The 18618-nt window shown below is 49.0% G+C and overlaps 2 protein-coding genes, 1 long non-coding RNA gene and 1 other non-coding gene across 4 annotated transcripts; 1 reads left to right on the forward strand and 3 right to left on the reverse strand.

Annotated features, from left to right (window-relative positions):
- Window positions 1-1197: 1197 nt before the first annotated feature.
- RPS20 (ribosomal protein S20) lies at window positions 1198-4735 on the reverse strand. The gene is made up of 4 exons (XM_064170601.1): window positions 4629-4735; window positions 3523-3622; window positions 2430-2503; window positions 1198-1421 (listed from the first exon to the last, which is right to left on the reverse strand). Exons 1-4 carry the CDS (start codon window positions 4629-4631, stop codon window positions 1239-1241), a joined length of 360 nt encoding a protein of 119 aa, XP_064026671.1. The 5' UTR covers window positions 4632-4735; the 3' UTR covers window positions 1198-1238.
- LOC135189973 (small nucleolar RNA U54) lies at window positions 2593-2657 on the reverse strand. The gene has a single exon (XR_010308409.1). It is a non-coding gene; the product is annotated as a small nucleolar RNA U54 (small nucleolar RNA).
- A 19-nt stretch (window positions 4736-4754) lies between the features above and the next one.
- Window positions 4755-6669, forward strand: LOC135189853 (uncharacterized). The gene is made up of 2 exons (XR_010308332.1): window positions 4755-4849; window positions 5240-6669. It is a non-coding gene; the product is annotated as an uncharacterized LOC135189853 (long non-coding RNA).
- Window positions 6670-11746: 5077 nt separating this feature from the next.
- Window positions 11747-13019, reverse strand: MOS (MOS proto-oncogene, serine/threonine kinase). Its single transcript, XM_064170602.1, has one exon. It carries the CDS (start codon window positions 12968-12970, stop codon window positions 11921-11923), a length of 1050 nt encoding a protein of 349 aa, XP_064026672.1. The 5' UTR covers window positions 12971-13019; the 3' UTR covers window positions 11747-11920.
- Between the last annotated feature and the right edge of the window lie 5599 nt (window positions 13020-18618).

An 18618-nucleotide genomic window follows, 5' to 3' on the forward strand; every position in this document is an offset into this window, starting at 1 on the left:
TTGCTACAACTAACCACATGCAAAGGTCAGCCTCAGCTAGCAACACTTCCAGTCTGTTACTTGTCTCCTGTTTATCCCCTTTTAATCAGCCTGATGTCACCAACTTCTTACAATGCTTTTCAGAACACCCCATAAAATACAATTATAAAACTAAGGCTAAAAGTATCTGTCAGGCAGCTCATATTTATAACTTATTAAAAGAAACTGACCTTTAGCAAAACTGTTGTATTTTTTATGCTCACAACTCTGAGATGCTTCCCAAGGAAGCAAGCTGGTCACAATCCCTCTGCTAACCAGAGGGACAAAACCCGTCCAAAGCTTTACATTTAATGAAATTAAGACAATTAGCCATCTAGATGGGACACCTTAATCCCTTAAGAAGATACAACTATTGCTGCTGGTTTTTAGGTCTTGGCAGATGTAGAGGGAACCTCAAGCTCCACACCTCTGGTTGTTTCATTGGAATTCCTCTCCCGTGCTTAATGCAGAAGCAGCAACCTGATCTTAAAAAAGATGAAGTGAAGCCAGTTTGGGTGTTGTTTTGGTTTTGTTTTTTTTTAACTCCACTTGGGACTTTCTCTTGTAGATTTAAGACTTAGAGTTCCTTTAGGGATTAGTTTGCAGAAGAAAAATTACCCCACCACTGAGGCTGAGAGACCTGTGCACCAGCAATGAAAATGTTGAGTTTACTGCTACAGACAGATTTAACTTCAGTACTTCCTTTAATATTCAAACCTACAGAAATCTAAACCTAGAAACACAGCTAGAGAATTACACAGGTTAGTTTTGTTACTCTACATCCAAGTCTAAAGTCATCATAGAAAACTTTGTAATCTGTGGTGTATAAGTAGCATCCTCAGGATCCATAGACTGTGAAAAGCACGAGGAATAAAAAAGCCAAGTGCTGGTTCAGGCTTGCAGAGCAAAACCAGAATCAAACCCTTGGTAATGTACCTACAGACTGATTTTAATGCTACTGCCAAGTTAAATTATTAAAAATACTTCTCTCCAGAAGGGATGTAAGTGCTGCACAGAGTCACCAACCTCCAGTGAAACTGCAATGCCCAAATTTCATCTTCCTGTTTACAATAGGCATATTCTTCCTTAAATATCACACGACCCTCTCTGCTGTTCTTGATGTGAAGGATCGGGGGGATAACCAGACAGACTCAGCAAGGACATGAAAATAAGCAGGGATGAAAATTTGTAAATCAGTTTTATTCAGCAGTGACCATCACTTAGGCATCAGCAATCGTAACTTCAACTTCTACACCTGGCTCAATGCTGATGGAAGTGATCTGCTTCACAATCTCAGAAGGGCTGTGTAAGTCGATCAGCCGCTTATGGATCCGCATCTGGAACCGATCCCAGGTCTTGGAACCTTCACCACAGGGAGTCTTCCTGGTAGTGATTCGCAGAGTCTGCAGACAAATCATGAACGTGGGGCAGTGAGATGATGCAAACACAGGACTTAACAATCAAAAGCACTACATGGCATCTATGTAATTTTACAGTTACTGAGGTTATACTGCACTGATGTTAGCACTCCTCCCCTACATTCCATTCAATTAAAAAATCACCAGTGAAAATAAATTAGATCTAGAAACTTAGAAGTGAAGGAGAGAAAAGCTCCTTCCATGTTCAAGATGTTTTGCACTATCAAAACGTCTTGAAGTCTTATTCTGTTTACACCAGGTCACCTTCTCTTCAGCAGTACTGCTTTTCAAAGAATCATAGTATGGATTGGGCTGGAAGAGACTTTAGAGATGCTCTAGCTCCAGCCTCCCTGTCCCACAGGCAGAATATCTTTCACTAGACCAGCTTGCTCAAAGCCCCATCCAACCTGGCCCAGAGATGCTATAGCTCCAGCCTCCCTGTCTCATAGGCAGAACATATTTTGCTAAACCAGCTTGCTCTAGGCCACATCCAACCTGGTCCTCAACACTTCCAGAGGGATATCCACAACTTCTGAGCAACATGTTTCAGTGTTTCACCACCCTTATGGCAAACATTTTTCCCCTCTATTCATTCTAAGTCTCTTCTTTCAGTTTAAAGCCATTACCCTTTGTCTTATCACTGCACTGCCTGATGAAGCCTCCTCCCCAACTTTCCTATAGGCCTCATGTAAGCATTGAAAGATCTCCCCAGAGCCTTCTCCAGGCTGAACAATCCTAACTCTGTCAGCCTTTCTTTCACAGCAGAGGTGTTCCAGCCCTTTTATCATCTTTATGGCATCCTTTGGACCTGCGCGAAGAAGTCTAAGTCCTTACGCTAGGAGCTCCAGAGCACTGTTAGTTGATGTCTCCCCAGAGCAGAGGGACAGAATCCCTTCCTTCAGCAGCAGGCAACGTTTTTATTTAAAAAGATACTTCAAGGGCACATTTGCAGGAAAACCCCCAAACTTAAGGCAGGAACACAGTGCTAAGTACCTTGGTGGGCATGCGAACAGGTCCTTTCACCTTCAGATTTTTTTCCTTAGCACCTCTGATCAAGTCAGCACAGACTGAAAAAAAAATTATATATAAAAATAGCTCAGGATTATGAAGTCATTTTTTGTTCATCTGTTTTCTTAAGTGATGATTTCAAAGACACTGTTGGCTCAGAATAGCGTATGAAGTGATCACTGCCATTCATTGTCAGTGTTATCCTCATTGCCAACCACAAAGTGGAAGAATTATGGCACAGCGAGCAAAATCATGTTACAACAGTGGGCAGAAGCCATCACTACAAGTTTAAGCTGTATTTAAGCTGTTACCAGCCTGAAGCTCTTGCATCAAGCAGTGATTCTACAACATTTACATTATAGTTCCTAAAGAAGACTAAACAATTTCCTACAGGATGTTACACTTCTAAACTAAAGTCTTCTTAACAAGAGGGATGAAACATTAACCAAGAGATTGGTGCCTCTCAGTTCTTATACATTCAAATAATGACAACTAAAACCCCCCACAAGGACTTAAGGGAAGAATCATTGAGTGCTTTGGGTTGGGAGAGACCTTTACAGTTCATCATAGAATCACACAATGGCTTGAGTTGGAAAGGATCTTAAAGCTTATCATCTAGTTCCAATCCCCTTGTCATGGGCAGAGACATCTCCTACTAGGCCAGGTCAAAGTCTCATCCAGCCTGGTCTTAAAACACTTCCAGGCATGAAGCATCTACAGCTTCTCTGGGCATCCTGTTCCAATGTCTCACCACCCTCACAGTAAAGAACTAATCCAACACTGCTGCAGTAAGCAGGGACATCTTCAACTAGATGAGGCTGCTCAGAGCCCTGTCAAGGAAGCTGCACTCAGGCTAGTCATTATGACACAAATGTTTCAGCACAATGAAACGCCCTGAACATTAGCTTGCATTAAAAGCTGAATTAGAATCTACTTGTCAGCACTTTGGGTTGATTTTGTTAGCCAGGTCACATAAAGACAGGCAAACACCCAGGTCCAATACACTCTATCACAGACATCACCCATTACATAACAAGCTAGCCCAGTTAAATAAAAACAACCCCAAGTCATCACTCACCCTTCTCAAGTGATTTTACATTGCGACTTGTCAGAGTAATCCTAATGCGATGGATGGCCACCTCTTGTTCCACAGGGGCTTTGCCAGTATCTTTAAACGCCTGAAAACATTGAAGTCACAAGCATCAGACACTGCAGTCAATGCCAACTAACGCTGCCCCACAGCTTCTTACAACAGATTCTTTTGGAAAGCATAAATCAGATGCGAGATTGCAACGTTAATAAGTCAGATGCAAGTTAACGCCATACCCAAAGGGCACAGTGTCATGGAAGATACAGTGAGAACTAAAAGGGAACCCAAAGTTTGAAGAGCACTGAGGAACAGCAATTTTTCAGTGCCTAACTGCATCTTAACAAGGGGAAGCTGTAGGAGAATCCCTCCTGCATTGCCTATGTGCAGCAGGCAGTCCAGTCACCAATCCTTCCTGTGCTCAAAACAGAACACCTTGCAGATTTCCTTCTCTCTTACACGAACTAAGTATCAAAGGTAGCAACAAACCAGTAGAGAGATCAAAAAGGGACGTCTGGCCAGAAGGGCTAATTCGGCCACAGGGACCAAACTGATTTAAGGGCTCCAAACTGGTTCGTAGAGCTTATGCAGTTAGACGCTTGCACATAACTGGGCATTAACGTGGGCCGAGGGAGTTGATTAAAGCAAATAGAAGTAAGAACACACAGGAAGAAAGGTCGTGAAAACTCGTGGATGAAACACGGCGCTTCCCCACCCTACCGAGACACTACCTGTCACTTAAACTGCCACATTCCTCTACTAAGAGCCGGGTTTTGAGGGCACACACTCGAGGCCTTGCCGCCGCCACTCACACCGGCCCCGGGCCGGCTCAGCGAGGAGCCGCCGCGGCCGGGCCTGACGGACCGCGCTGCCTGCGGGCCGCTCCGCGAGCGGAGCCGGCACACGGCCCCGGGGCCTGCAGCGGGGGCTCCCCCACGCACACCCCCGGCACACACAGCCCTGTCCCGGGGCCGAGACCCGGCACCAGCAGGGCACATGCGGCCGCCAGGGCCTGGCAGCCACGCGGCGCTGCCGACTGCCGGCGGCCTGCTCTCTCCCCCACCGGCCTTCTCGCTCCCCGCTGCCTCCCGCCTCACCATGGCGGCAGCGGCGCCTTCCTGACCGACTTATTCCCGGGCGAGGGGCGCGAGGGGCCCAGCGAACAGCGGTGAGCCAGGAGGCGGCGGCGGCGGCGCGGACAGAGGAGGGGGAGCGGCGGCGGGGCCCTTTTATAGCGGGCGGCACCGCCTCCATCCGGGCGCTGCGGGACCTTTCACCCGCCGGGGCCCGGAAGCCGCCCCGCGGAGCGGGAAGCCGGGTAGGTAGCTGCCGGAGCCTCGGCAGCCTGAGCTGCGGGGGTTAGCGGCGCGTCAAAGGGGTAGAGAGGACCGGGAGCGGCTCCGCTCGCCCAGCCGCGCTGGGGAGCAGCGGCGAGCGGCAGCGGGGCTGAGCTCCGGGGCCTGCTGTAGGCGTGCCGAGCAGACCGGGCACCGCGGACGGGCGGCCCGTGGGGGTACCGGCCCTCCTGCGCCGGGCCTGGCAGCGGCGGGGCTCGCAGAGTCACGCTTGGCACCCCCGGGCACCTTGCGCTCCTCGTTGCCTTTACCTGCGGACTTCGGCTTTGCGCTGGGCAAAGCTGCGGGAGTTGAAACAGCGGCGAGGCTCTGCCAGGACCTGCCGTGTAACCTTTTCTTTCTGTCTTTTTCAGCTGTTCTTGAGAGCGGAGGCCTGAGAGCAGAGGCTTGAAGCCGCTGGTTTCCCTCATTCTTAAACTTCGGAGCTTCATTGTATTTAGTGAAGTCCCTGTATTTATTCACTTTGGGCAGTGGAGGGATTTATATATATATTTTAGTGAGAGAAGCCATTGATTTGGCCTGGACAGTGAAAATTCTACCCCAAACCAAGCATTTTGCTGAGAATATGCCTGTTTCTACTTCCAACTCGGTTTATCAGACCGGAGAAAAAGATGGTTCTAGTGGGAGGTGTCCCTGCCTATGGCAGGGGGGTGGAACTGGATGGTCTTTGAGCTCCCTTCCAACCTAAACCATTCTATGGTACACGGATGGAGTGGTGGCCTAAAGTAAGGTCACTCTATCCTTTAAAAACAATGTTTTAATTTGGGGAGGTCGTTTAGTGATCATAGACCTCTATAACCTTAGCAAAGGTACTGCCAGCTTTAGAAGCCTAGTAATTACTGCAGTTATTCAAGCCTGCTTCGTGGCTTAATATGAACTTACTTTGGGTCATCACACCGCACTTAATACTTTTTTTCCTCCCCTTAACAAATGTTTTATGCTCATACAGTCCATAAACCACATGCGATGAAGTTACCTTCTGTGTGCCAGCTGTGGCATTGTGATGCTCGGTGTTAGACTTGTTTTGCACTTGGATCACTTGTACCCGCTCTCTGAAATCTCTGGTTTGGCTAATAACTCGGTTGGATTAGCTGCTGTGATAAAGCAGTTCCAATAAACATGGATACAGAAGTTGTCATCACCTTGAAGCTTCCTGAAATGCAGCAATGGAGATTTGTAACTGCACAAAAAAAGGTGTTTTGATGATGGCCTTTGTTTCCCTGGCCTCTTCCTCCCTACAATGGAAGCAACACTGAGTTCTGGTGGCTTGTTTTCTGAGCCCTTTAAGTGATATTAACAAGTCTGAACTCACTTATGCATAAAGAACCCATGTTTACTCTCTTATCCGCTATTCCAACTACTTCCTGAGGAAGCTTTCCATCTATAAGCGTTTTATGTTCCTCCCTCTTAAATACATGACCTCACGCTGATCATGCTGAAACAATTTCCCAGTAATCCAGATGGTTCCCAATCAGCAGGCTTGATACAATAGTGACTTGGAGCTTTTGTGAGTGTTCTCAGTAAACTTTATTTCCAGATAAATACTGAGTAGCTTTCTGCCAAGAACAAATTCCTCAGGGATTCAGTTAGAAACGTTTTGAGTCCTCCTCGATGACAGACCTGTAGCTTTAGCTTTAATTTACTTACTATGAACAGTATGTGCACAGCTCTGCCAGTTTCTGTTTCCTACTGAATAATTCAAATGTACAAGTGTCTTACATCAACACTTTGCTACCAAACGTGTGCTGTAATTGCATCAGACAATAAAATCTGTGAAAAGAGATTTTTCCATTCATTTAAACTGTAATTTAAGTAGAATGTCCTCAGTTATTTCTCATGCATATATCAAATTGTTGGTTTGGGTTTGGGTCTTCTTGTTTGGTTTGGTTTCATTTCTGGTTTTGTTGTTGTGCTTTGGGGTTGCTTTGTTTTATTTTCTCTTTAGGATTAACACCAAGTTGACAGTAATTTGTTCCTTTCTTATTTTTATCTCTGGTTTTGGCACCACCTCAGCCTTTCTTTGAGGTTGGTTTGGGTTGTTATTTTTTCCCCGAGCTTCCCCAGATTTCTCAGAGCTTATGGAAAATCCACATTAACAGCACACAGGTCTCCTTTGCCAGCTCTTAAAATTCTTGGATGTGAGCTATCTGGAGCTGCTGATTTAAAAACCGCCTTGTTTCTGTTCCTATGTTTAAGGCTTTCCTTAGCTTTTGTCAGAATCATTCTGATACATGTTGGTTTTCCCCACAGCTGTAGCACAGAAATCTGTCTGCACTTTCTCTGCTTTCTCTGAAATACCCTGTTTAAAAACAAGATACTCCTTCATGCTATTCACACAAGTAAACACCCATTACAAATGCAGGGCTTTTGCTTCCCTTCAGCCAGTTCTGTTGCCCCTCTCTGGATGTTCTCCAGCATCTTAATGTCCTTGTAGCTTGGGGCTCAAAAGCGAACACAGTATGCAAGGTGCAGCCTTGCTGGTGTGGAGTACAGGGGTACAGTCACCCCCAGTCCTGCTGACTGAACACAGAGAAGTGGTTTAAGAACAGAACTTGAAATGGCATCCAGGATTCATAGTATGGTTTGGGTTGGAAAGGACCTTAAAGATCATCCAGCTCCAAACCTCCCTGTTGTTGGCAGGAACACCTCCTGCTAGCCCAGGCTGCTCAGGGTCTCATCCAGCCTGGCCTTGAGCATCGCCAGGGAGGGGGCATCCACAACCCCCCTGGGCAGCCTGTTCCAGCATCTCACCAGCCCCTCTGGAAAGATGCAGGCTGGTTTGCTGCTCTTACCTGGCTGGCTTCTCTACACCTGCTTTCTGCTCAGTGTTCAGGAGCTAGCAGCACGTGCTGGTGGATGGGAACTTGCAGTACTATGCTAATAAAGACTTCAGAGTTGTCCTTTCTCTTTGTGTCAGCTTCCTGCAGAGACCTTGTGGGAAGCCACCAGCAGCAGTGTTTGCATGGTTGGATCCCTCCTTGAAGAGGAAAATGACTGATTTTACAGCAATTACATTTGCTAATATATGTAGCCCGCACAATTTTTGCCCAGGAGGCTCTGTCTGCTGTTCTAGAGCCCAGTTATGAAGTCACTGGTCACACCTTCCTCCTCCAAACAGCAGTTAAATCTAATCTAATTCTTCGTCGAGACAGAGTAGGAGGGAATTGTTTCACGGTGCTTGTGCTGCCTCTCCACCATGGAGCAGGGATAATTTAAGGAATGATACTGACCTCACACTGCCTGATGACTAGAGGAAAGACAACTCTTGATACAGAACACATCACTGCAGCATGTTTTGGGCTTTAAAGGCTTTTTTCCCCCTCACCCCTTCACAGTTCATTTTCTCCTCATGGTATTCTCAGACTGATTTAAGATAACAGACATTTGCCAGCACAAAATTTAGCGAGTGCCTTGCACAGGTGATGAGATTTAAAGCAAGGGCAAATCACTGCCTTGATGGTACAAGACTGTTAGGGCAGGGTATCAGTTGCAGCTCAGTTTTAGCTCAATTACGTTCAGAGGTCAGCTTGAGTTCTGTGGGATGTGCAAAGAGATGCCCTTCCCCACCCTGGAGTCTGGAAAGAAAAGACTAAAGCCAGGTCAGTAATGCTTCTGTTGCGAGCTGACCCTCTGTGAACTAGCAGAGTTAAATGACTCAAAACCTGGCAGAAACAGGAATCATAACATAAAGCTTACGGCCTGGAACTAAAGGAGATAGCAGTGTGTTAAAGATGTTCTTCAGAAGCAGGAGGTATTAGCCACCAAAGCAATCATGGCACTGTGATTGTTCAGAGCAGCTGGGCAGATCCACGACGTCGCATGAAAGCGATCCAAGAGGCATCACACATAGTAAGAAGTTTTGGTTTCAAAGGGCTTGCTGACTTCTCTAAAAAGCTAACTTGGCAAAGTGGCAGCTGCAGCTTACAACATAGAAATTAGGAGGTTGCAGCAGGGGGGCAGGAGTCAGCAGTGTGAGTTCATAGAAGACCCAGCAGGTTTGCTTAAGAGCGCTCACAGGAGAGCACAGCAAAGTCTGTTGAGCAAGTCAAACCCCTAGCCCTGCTAAAGCAGGCTCACCTACGACCACAGGACCACATCCAGGTCAATTTTGAATGCCTCCAGAGATGGAAACTGCACAACCTCTCTGGGTAGCCTGGTCCAGGATTCCAGCACCCTCACAGCAAAGAAGTTTCTCCTTACATTTAGGTGGAACCTTCTGGGTTCCAATCTGTGCCCATTGTCTCTTCTCCTGTCACTGGGCGCCACTGAAAAGTGACCTAAACTTTGTGTCTCTTGGGCCAGCTTCACTTGTGCCATATCTGAGCTCACAGAATGGCAGGCATTGAATAAAAACCCTTTCACCATTTTTGAAGTGAGTGGCTGAGAATAAGCCATGCCTTGCAAATGAAACTGCATTTACTTCTGCCCTTTTGGGGTTGGAGTAACTTAAGAGCTGGACATTTACAGGGCCAGTTTACAGCCTGCTTTGCTCTTTGTACCCTGGCTTGTATGCAGTAGGATATTTGTTAGGTTATGAATTCCCCTACTATCCCAGGTACCCTCTAAAGGCAAATGCAATCACCCCTCTCAACTAGAAAAGTGCCCACTGGCATTTCAGAGGGTCTTGTACTGCTCAGCACATCCATCAAGAGCAGGAAGTCGAGCCATAAGAGAAGTTAGTTTGCTGATGGGGGCATTTAAGAGGTTGGGGCTAAGGGCCAGCTGCAAACCGGCAGAAGGAAATTCAGGGTGGGTTGAGGTAAGGCAAGGCAAACAAGCAAAATCATCACACAGAGCTGGGGACTCTGAGCTATCATCCTGAGATGTTTCTTGGGCAGAATTAACTCAAAATCCAAAAGGCAGCAAGTAAAATCTTGGGGAAAAAAACCTAGAGGCCACCACTACGGCAGCAGATGATGAGGAGCCTGCACCTTAGGTGCTGTGCAGAGATCTCACCTCCTCTCCAAAGAGATTCCAGTAAAGTTGACAGAGACATCTGCAGAGCTGATTAAGCTTCACAAGTAGGTCTTGGCCATCCAGTATTCTTCTGTCAAGTATAAACAGAGACTTTGAAGGGTGCTTGATTTTGCACAGAGACTCAAGTAGCACTTACTGATGCTAAAGTATCCTTAAGCACAAACCAGCAAGTTTCTGGCAGTTTTCAGCAGCAGCCTCCCTAGTCTGGCAAACTAAATACAAACACAGCAGCATCTAGGAACTACTAATTCCATTTTTTTAATCATTCTTTTGAGGGCTGGAGAAACATTTTTATGTTAAGGTGAGGCATGCCAATGGCTTTATCAGCCAGTATATCTTAACATGCCCTCAGCTAATCATTTTACAAGGCACCTGGCTTTATTATGATAACTTCTAGAAGATAATTTCTTGTTTATTAAAAGAAGTTATGCAACGTGAGAAAACCAATCCAAACCCAAACCACACAACTCCTGTTTCTATAGGATAATTATTTTGACAGAGAACACAGGAAACCCACTCCAGAATCTACCTTGGGTTTCTGATTCCAGCTGGCATGCTACAGTTCCACTTCAGGGGGCCAGAAGAGCAAGAAACAGTTAAGCTTAGATATGCTTTATAAACTATTCCTTTCAATGACCAGCCCAAATGCCATGAAGACCTACAGAATCATCTCAAATTCACACAGTTGCTCATTTCCAGGATTTCATGGGGCTAAGAGCAGATGTGTCAGAAATCAGGAAACTGACTCAAATCCTTTGAGATTCTCCCCCCCAAATAGAAGCAAAGGGGAGGAAGGGGAAAGAAGAAAACTAAATTTAACTGAAACATCACCACTTTTGCCTCAAAAAGAACCTGAGCCTTTGAGCAGCATGGCATTACCAGCTACAGCAGTCAGATCCTTGTAGCGCCAGCGCCAGATAAGGGCTGCTATCTCGACAGATCTGCAGTTATCAGTGTTGATAAATCAGGGATCAGAGCTCTGTCTTCAGCGTTGCCTGCAGCGCTTCCACTCCCAGACACGTTACAACCAGATCAGGAAACAGAACAGGTAAGACAGGAGCAGCACAGAGGTTAGTGCAATAGTGTGAGGTTTGAGCAGCAGCAGAGGATCCTTATCACTGCTTTGAGTAAATTTCAGTACTTCCAGCATCTTGCCTGATACTGAACCCCACATTACAAAAGGCTGAACCTCACACACTGCAAAAGGCTGAGCCCCCCCACACTCACCCTGGTTTGGGACATTTTTATACTGATTTCTCTCTTCATCTTTCCCCAATTATTTTTCAACTCCCCATCCAAAACCTGGGAGCTTTCTAGTCCACACAAGATGCTCTTCAGCTATTAAAACACACAACAGCCCAAGCAGCAAGTTGCAAGCAACACACCTGGTAGCACAAAGGTCTTCTGAAGACACAGATTGTTCATGCATCCTCTTGCCCTTAGCAGCCTCAGAGCAGCAGAAAGGCTGACGTATCTCAGTGGGGAGATTGGGTAGCTCCCAGTTGAGAAGTGCCACACTTACCGAAAGGAAACAGACTCAAGAACAAGAGAAAAAGCCCCACTGACACTGTCCCTTTTCTCCCTGCGTTGATTGCTGATGCATACTCATCCCTTAGCAAACAAAGAGGAAAAGCTCAGATGCACAAACCTGACTGCTGTGAAGGGCTACTCCTAGCTGACAGTTGGCAAACACCAGAAGTTGCTGTGCACAAAGAACCCTCCAAAAGCAGCCCTTCTTTTTTGTGCTTCGCTTGAAGACAACCATTTCCCTGCACATCACACTCCCCAGTTTCTCCCCAAGCAAAGCAGCACACGACAGATCGCAGCCAGAAAGTCCTCTCTGAGCCTTGTGTCTATCCCCTGCCGCGGTAAAAACCCCACAGTTTTGTTAAATCTCTTTATTTATATTCTTCTCATATCAAAACAGCTTCTTCTTTTGCAGTATAAAACCCAGCAACACAGCCTTTCGACCACACAAGGAGCAGACTCATTCTGCTCGAGGAAAGACAGAGGGAAAGGAAAGAAAAGTCAGCACTGAAAGACAGCCCTGAGCTCTCCTACAGGCTCCCCCTGAGAGCCCTGAGGCTGGGAAGCAGCTGGGCTGCGCTCAGGCGCTCCTCGACGTTGGCCTTCCAGCAGCAGCTGATGATGCTCTGGAGCGTCTGTCCCACGGGTGACTGGTGGAAGACGGCAGCAGCCAGGGAGGGACGCAGGTTGTAGGCCACCACGGCGTAGAGCACGTACTGCCGCTCGCCCAGGTAGGGCTGCTCCCGCATGACCAGCTGCCAGAGGGTGATGGCAAAGGAGTAGATGTCCGCTTTGGTGGTCACCCTCTCCCCTTTGAGGAGCTCGGGGGCGCGGTGCGTGTACGTGCCCCCTTGCTGGCAAACGTGGGGGCTCTGGGCCAGGCCCTCCTCCAGTTTCTGGGAGCAGCCAAAGTCTCCGATCTTGCAGCGTCCCTGCTCGGTGATGAAGACGTTGGCGGGCTTCAGGTCCAGGTGCACAATGCTCTGCGAGTGGAGGAAGGCCAAGCCGGTCGCGATGTCGCACGAGTAGCACACAGCCTCCTCCATGCTGAGGCCCTTCCTGCCGCAGCCTCCTTCGCCGCCCTCGCCCTGCCTCCACGCGTCGCCGGTGCCGTAGATGACGTGGTGCAGGGTGATGCTGCCCACGTACTCCATGATGACGGTGCCCAGGCTGTCCTGGCTGGCGGGGGCACACGTGCTGGCCGCCACCACGCGCACCACGTTGGCGTGCCGCAGCCGGGCGACGTTCAGCTCGGCCCAGAAGCTCTGGCGCGACGCCAGGCGGTTCTTGCTGCTCTTCTTCACCTGCTTCACGGCCACGGTTGCACCGCGGTAGGTGGCTTTGTAGACAGACCCGAAGCCTCCAGAGCCCAGGGGCTGCAGGAGGCAGAGCTGGTCCCAGTCGATGGAGCACCAGGCCAGGCGTGGAGGCAAGCGGCGAGTCCTGCCTGAAGGAGCTCCCCCCAAGAAGCTCTTGCTGTCCTTGCCAGGGATAATTAAGGGGCTGCTGCAGGGTCTGAGATCCAGAGATGGGGAAAACGCCAAAGGAAGAAAGCAATTAAGAGGGAGAGGAGAGGGCATAATAAGGTGGAGAAAAAAAAGAGGCACTGAGACAGAAGACTGGAAAATTACCCTGACAGAAAGGACTCCAGAGGGGCTTCCAAAGCCTTTTATCCCCTCTTCACCACTCTCCCCTCCCACCCCCAAATGAACTGCATCTGTCACAAGCAGCTGAACTCAGCCAGGCTCACCTGCAAGCATTCTTCCCCAATCCTGAAGTGAAACTCTAGAAAGCCAAGGCAAATGGAGAGAGACTTTTTGTAAGGGCAGGTGGCGATAGGACGAGGAGCAACAGTTTTAAACTAGAGCAGGGTAGGTTTGGGCTGGACAGTAGAAAGAAATTCTTTACTACAAGGATGGTGAGACACTCTAACAGGTTGCCTGAGAGGTTCTGGAGGCTCCAGGCCAGGTGTGATCTCCTGACCAAGCCTGAATTCAGCCAGGGGGCCTAAAAGGCATCACTTCAGTGAATCAGTGATGGAGATCTCAGGTACTGAGACTTAGGATTGTTAGGAGACATTTGTCATACTGCTCACCAGGGAGCAAACCTGGCCCAGAAATGAGGGGAATTTGGGTTATTGGCTGCCAGTAGGGAACAGATAGGCTTGAGAAGAACAAGATCAATAGGTGCTGGTGTGCATCATAGGAGCTGGTAAGGAGTGAAAGTGCAAGGAGTTAGGGATGCCAGAGAGCCTCTCAATGGCCCTGGGTGGGGGACAACACAAGGCTCCTCTTTCTTTGACCCTCTCAGAAGGGTCTCTTGGCCCCTGAACTGCTCTGATGCAGACTTGCTGGAGATACCTGGCTGGAGGCTGCAGCAGTGCTGCAGGGGTGCTCTGAGGTGGGGGGAGACCAAAGGAGCTTTAGTGTCCTTTTAAATATGCAGTGAAGTAAGCCACGGAGACAGCAGGTGGTTTACTCTCTGGTTTTGTGCTTGCAGGCTAAAGTCTTCGCTGCCAGTCTCTGCAGTCACTGTTTTCTAAGCAGGCTAGTTGTGATGGACATGTAAGGGTGCAGGAGGCAGAGGAAGCTGTGTTTTAGTGCCTATTTTCTGAGTGCTATTAGAGCTCTAATTCTTGTGTGGAGCTCTGTACCAATGAGTATATAAAAGCAGCAGGGAGATCTCTCTGCTGTGAGTTCCAACCACCTCATGGCAGTGCTTCAACCTGTTTTCACCAGGTTAAGGTGGCAGGGAGGGTTCAAAGGAAAAGTTGGCTGAGGGAGAAGAGTAGGTTGAAGAATGTGTGGATGAAGGGCCAAGGAGAGGAGCACATCTGGAGGCTGTGAATTTATTGCCCTTATCCCTAATTTTATATTCTGATAGCTTGTCTCGAGGTGCTCTTTTAAAACTGTGCTACTGATCCACAGCAGCAGTGTCCCAAGTTCTTATCACTGGTCCCCTTTGCTCAGTGGTGGGCACTGAGACCCCGGGAAACGAGCTGTGAAACCTCACCAGTGCCTTCAGTTAAACCTTGAGGGCACTCAGGTAAGGAGAGCCTTTGCTTCCTGCTCCTGAGCTCATGGAGTAACCTCACTGGGAAGAAAAAAGGCATCCAGCTGCTGTTTGGCAACGTGTTTGAAACTTCATCTTATCATTTGTAAACTAGGGCTCAACCTTTTAAAATGTTTATGATGATGATGATGTCTCTCAGCAGTGAAACAGCATCACAGTTCTTGCAGACCTACTTCTTCTTTGCATTTGGGTTCATCACTGTCTGTGTTTGCTTTCCCAAGGTGTCATTGCCTCACCAGAACAGCCAAACTCTGAAATGGGAACTAGACTCTTTTCTGGCTTGTGCTTGTAGTGGAAAAAAAAGTAAGGGGTCACCACTGGTAGAGTTTGGAAGGCACCTCTGAAGATCACCTCCTCCAAACCCCTCTTACCAGGGCAGCATCACCTACAGTAGGTGTCCAGAAGGATTTTGAAAGCCTCCAGAGAAGGAAACTCCACAACCTCTCTGGGCAGCCTGTTCCAGTGCTCTGCTGCCCTCAAAGTGAAGATTCTTTACCTTCTGCTTATGCAGAACTTCCTGTGTGAGAGGCTGATGACAGAAAGTCATGGTGGAATGTGAGACTTGTAGCTGAAGGACTGAGAAAAGCTTCATTGCTTTAGGTGACTGCAGTGGGTCTTGGAGATTAGTTTGTGTTTATTTGCTGTGAATGTTTGGTATTTTATACTCCTGTTAGAGCTTGGAAGTTGCTCATTTATGGCATGCCCCTTCCCCACCCCGAGCCTGGGCTTGCTTTTTGGTTTCCAGCTCACTACTCGTGGGGGGAGTTCAGGATTTACCCCTGCCCATGTGTCTAACACAACACACAGGCAGGAAGCCAGAGATGAGCTTCATTTGGGTGGCACAGCCCACAGCACATCTCTGCTGAAATTCTATCTACTGCTCCACAAGGACAGCTGACAAACACCTTCCCTGCAGGAGCCTCTGTGCCCCTTAGATAAACTGCTGCCTCTTGTAGATTAATCAAGGGGTTGGAAGGAACTCTTCCACCTTGCCTGGGTGCCCACAGGCTCTGTTAACTAAGAGATACCTTTGCAGCCTGCAGGGTTAGTTTTGGACTCGTCATGGCACCACAGACTTGCTTTGCTTGGAAAAGTCCAACCAGTATCTAACTCCACCAAGTCTGGCACTAAATAAAATCCTTGGGTTTTCAGCTTCTCCAGGTTGGATTGCTCCCCTCCCATCCATCCATCTGTGCACACACACCAGCCTGGCAACGTGCTGCTCTTTGGAAACTGAGGATCCAGGTTCTCTGTGTTATTTCAGACAGCAAGCAGAGATCTGACTGGTTTCTGTGACAGTGACACCCAAACCATTGCTCTTCCTCTCTGCAGACAGTAGCTCAGTGCAGCAGGAAAATCAGTGCCATGGGAAAACTGGTGAGGATCAATGGAAATGTTTCCCAGCCCGGCCCCAGCATGTATTACTACCACCCTGCTTCCAGAGGGCTCAGCTGATGCCTCTCCAGTCTCCTCTAGGGCAAACTGGCCTTGTAGGGGGGGACTTTTATGCCACAAAGGTTGTAGGATGATCATCATAGAATCACAGAATCACAGAATCAAGCAGGTTGGAAAAGACCTCCAAGCTCATCCAGTCCAACCTAGCACCCAGCCCTATCCAGTCAACCAGACCATGGCACTAAGTGCCCCATACAGGCTTTGCTTGAACACCTCCAGGCACAGCAACTCCACCACCTCCCTGGGCAGCCCATTCCAATGCCAATCACTCTCTCTGCCAACAACTTCCTCCTAACATCCAGCCTGAGCCTGCCCTGGCACAGCTTGAGACTCTGTCCCCTTGTTCTGTTGCTGGCTGCCTGGCAGCAGAGCCCAACCCCCACTTGGCTACAGCCTCCTTTCAAGCAGTTTTACACAGCAATGAGCTCTGCCCTGAGCCTCCTCTGCTGCAGGCTGCACCCCCCCAGCTCCCTCAGCCTCTCCTCACAGGGCTCTGCTCCAGGCCCCTCAGCGGCTTTGTCGCCCTCCTGTGGACACCTTCCAGTACTGCAACATCTCTCTTGAATTGAGGAGCCCAGAACTGGACACAGCACTCAAGGTGTGTCCTGACCAGTGCTGAGCACAGGGGCACAAGAACCTCCCTTGTCCTGCTGCCCACACTGCTCCTGAGCCAGCCCAGGATGCCATTGGCTCTGCTGCCCACCTGGGCACTGCTGCCTTATGTTCAGCTACCCTCAGATCCTTCTCTGCCTGGCTGCTCTCAGCCACTCCCTCCCCAGCCTGTAGTGCTGCTTGGGGTTGTTGTACCCAAAGTGTAGAACCCTGCACTTGGCCTGGTTCAGTCTCATCCCATTGGCCTCTGCCCACCCAGGCAGCATGTCCAGGTCCCTCTGCAGGGCTCTGCTACCCTCCAACAGCTCCACACCTGCTCCCAGCTTGGTGTCATCTGCAAACTTACTGATGCTGGACTCAATCCCCTGGTCCAGATCATCAGTAAGGATGTTGAACAGGGCCAGACACTGAAGAAAACAGCTGCTAATTATGTTATTCATAAACACTTATTTCTCTGAAAATGTTAATTTCTTGAGGACACACAGAGCACCACTGCCACAAATAAATGCAGCTTCGTAAAACCAGGGGGGAGAAATGTTCACCTTTATGAGGAGTCACTTACGTTGAATGACCTGGGCTATAGCACTCAGGAGCTGGAAATCGCTGCTGCAGGGGGGTCTGTCATTCTCCACATCCCCACCTCCACTGCTGTGGGCTTGCTGAAGGCTCCAGCTCACAGTGCCAAGCAGCAGCTTCCACTGCACTTCTCAAACGCTCACTTTGCAGCAGAGGTTATCTCACTGTGCTGCCCACTGCCTGTTTGTGCTCGCCAGCCCTTGCTGTGCCAGCTGCACCAACTGACATGCTGGAAACTCGGCGCCTATCTGACCTGAACCCAATGTTGTGATTTGCAAAGTGGGGAAGCCACCAGCACGTAGCTGCTCAGTCCTTGCTAGTCCAGCAGCAGCTCTGCACCACATTGGCATCTCCCTGTCAAAAAAAACCCAAACATTCTTTGTCCTAGGGCATGTTGAGCTGCGGGAAGGAAGAGCGAAGGGGGAAGCTGGAATAGTCTTTCTCTTCCACTGCTGGAGGACAGCCAGACAAGGTGCAGAGACAGATGCAGCCAGACAAGGTGTAGAGGGAACCGAGGAACCTCTTCTCTGTACTTTCTTAGGCGGTTCTGGCAAGGGCTGGCAGCAGGGGAGGGAGAGGGGCAGATGCCCAGGGCTCTGAATCTGCCAAGCTCTGGAGGGACTGCACCCTGAGATCTGAGGATGTAACACCAGCATGATCCATGCAAATGCATTCACTTTGTTACAGTTCCCAGGGGGTGTGTGTGGAAGGGATGTTCATCCAGGAATGGTGGGCAAGACAGGCTTTGACAGCAACACGATGGAGCAGTCTTCTCTCAGGGCAGAGAGGGAACAAATGATCTTGCAGAGTATTCCATACCTTTTGACTCTCAGTATAACAAGGCCAATGCACTACCTGTGAGACAGAGGTGGTGAGCTCAGAGGAAAGGCACAGGGATCACAACGAAGGGAAAGTGTCTGTGTACAGAGCAGGTGAGAGCCAACAGCTCTCTGGAATAACCATTTCTCTCAAACTGGCTTACAGCAAGAAATCTAGACCTGGGGAAGAGGAACCCAAAAGCAGGACACAGACAATGCTGAGCATGGTATAAAGTCTGTCCCCAAACCCTGTGGAACATGAACTCTTCACTGGCAAACAGCCTAGGCTAGGCAGCAACGGTGTGCAGGGAGCAGAGGCAGCTGTGGCAGGTGGGAGCAGGTTGTGCTGCACCTCCTCCCCCATGGGTTGGTCAGACTTCTCCAGCAGCATCGGGGGCAGGCAGATCTCCGGGGTCAGAGCCACAGAGCTCCTCCGGCAGTATTTAGAGCCACAGGGATGACTAAGGGAATGGAGCATCTCTCTTTAAAGGAGAGCCCGAGGGAGCTGGGGCTCTTTAGCCTGGAGGAGACTGAGAGGTGACCGCATCAGTGGTTATCGATATGGAAAGGTGAGTGCCAGGCTGCAGGCAGGCTCTGCTGGGTGATGCCCGATGACAGGCCAAGGGGCAATGGGTGGCAGCTGAGGCATAGAAGCTTCATTTAAACATTTTTTTTTCCCTGCGAGGGGAACAGTG

This window comes from Pogoniulus pusillus, chromosome 34, assembly GCF_015220805.1.
Source record: "Pogoniulus pusillus isolate bPogPus1 chromosome 34, bPogPus1.pri, whole genome shotgun sequence".
Taxonomy (NCBI): Eukaryota; Metazoa; Chordata; class Aves; order Piciformes; family Lybiidae; genus Pogoniulus; species Pogoniulus pusillus.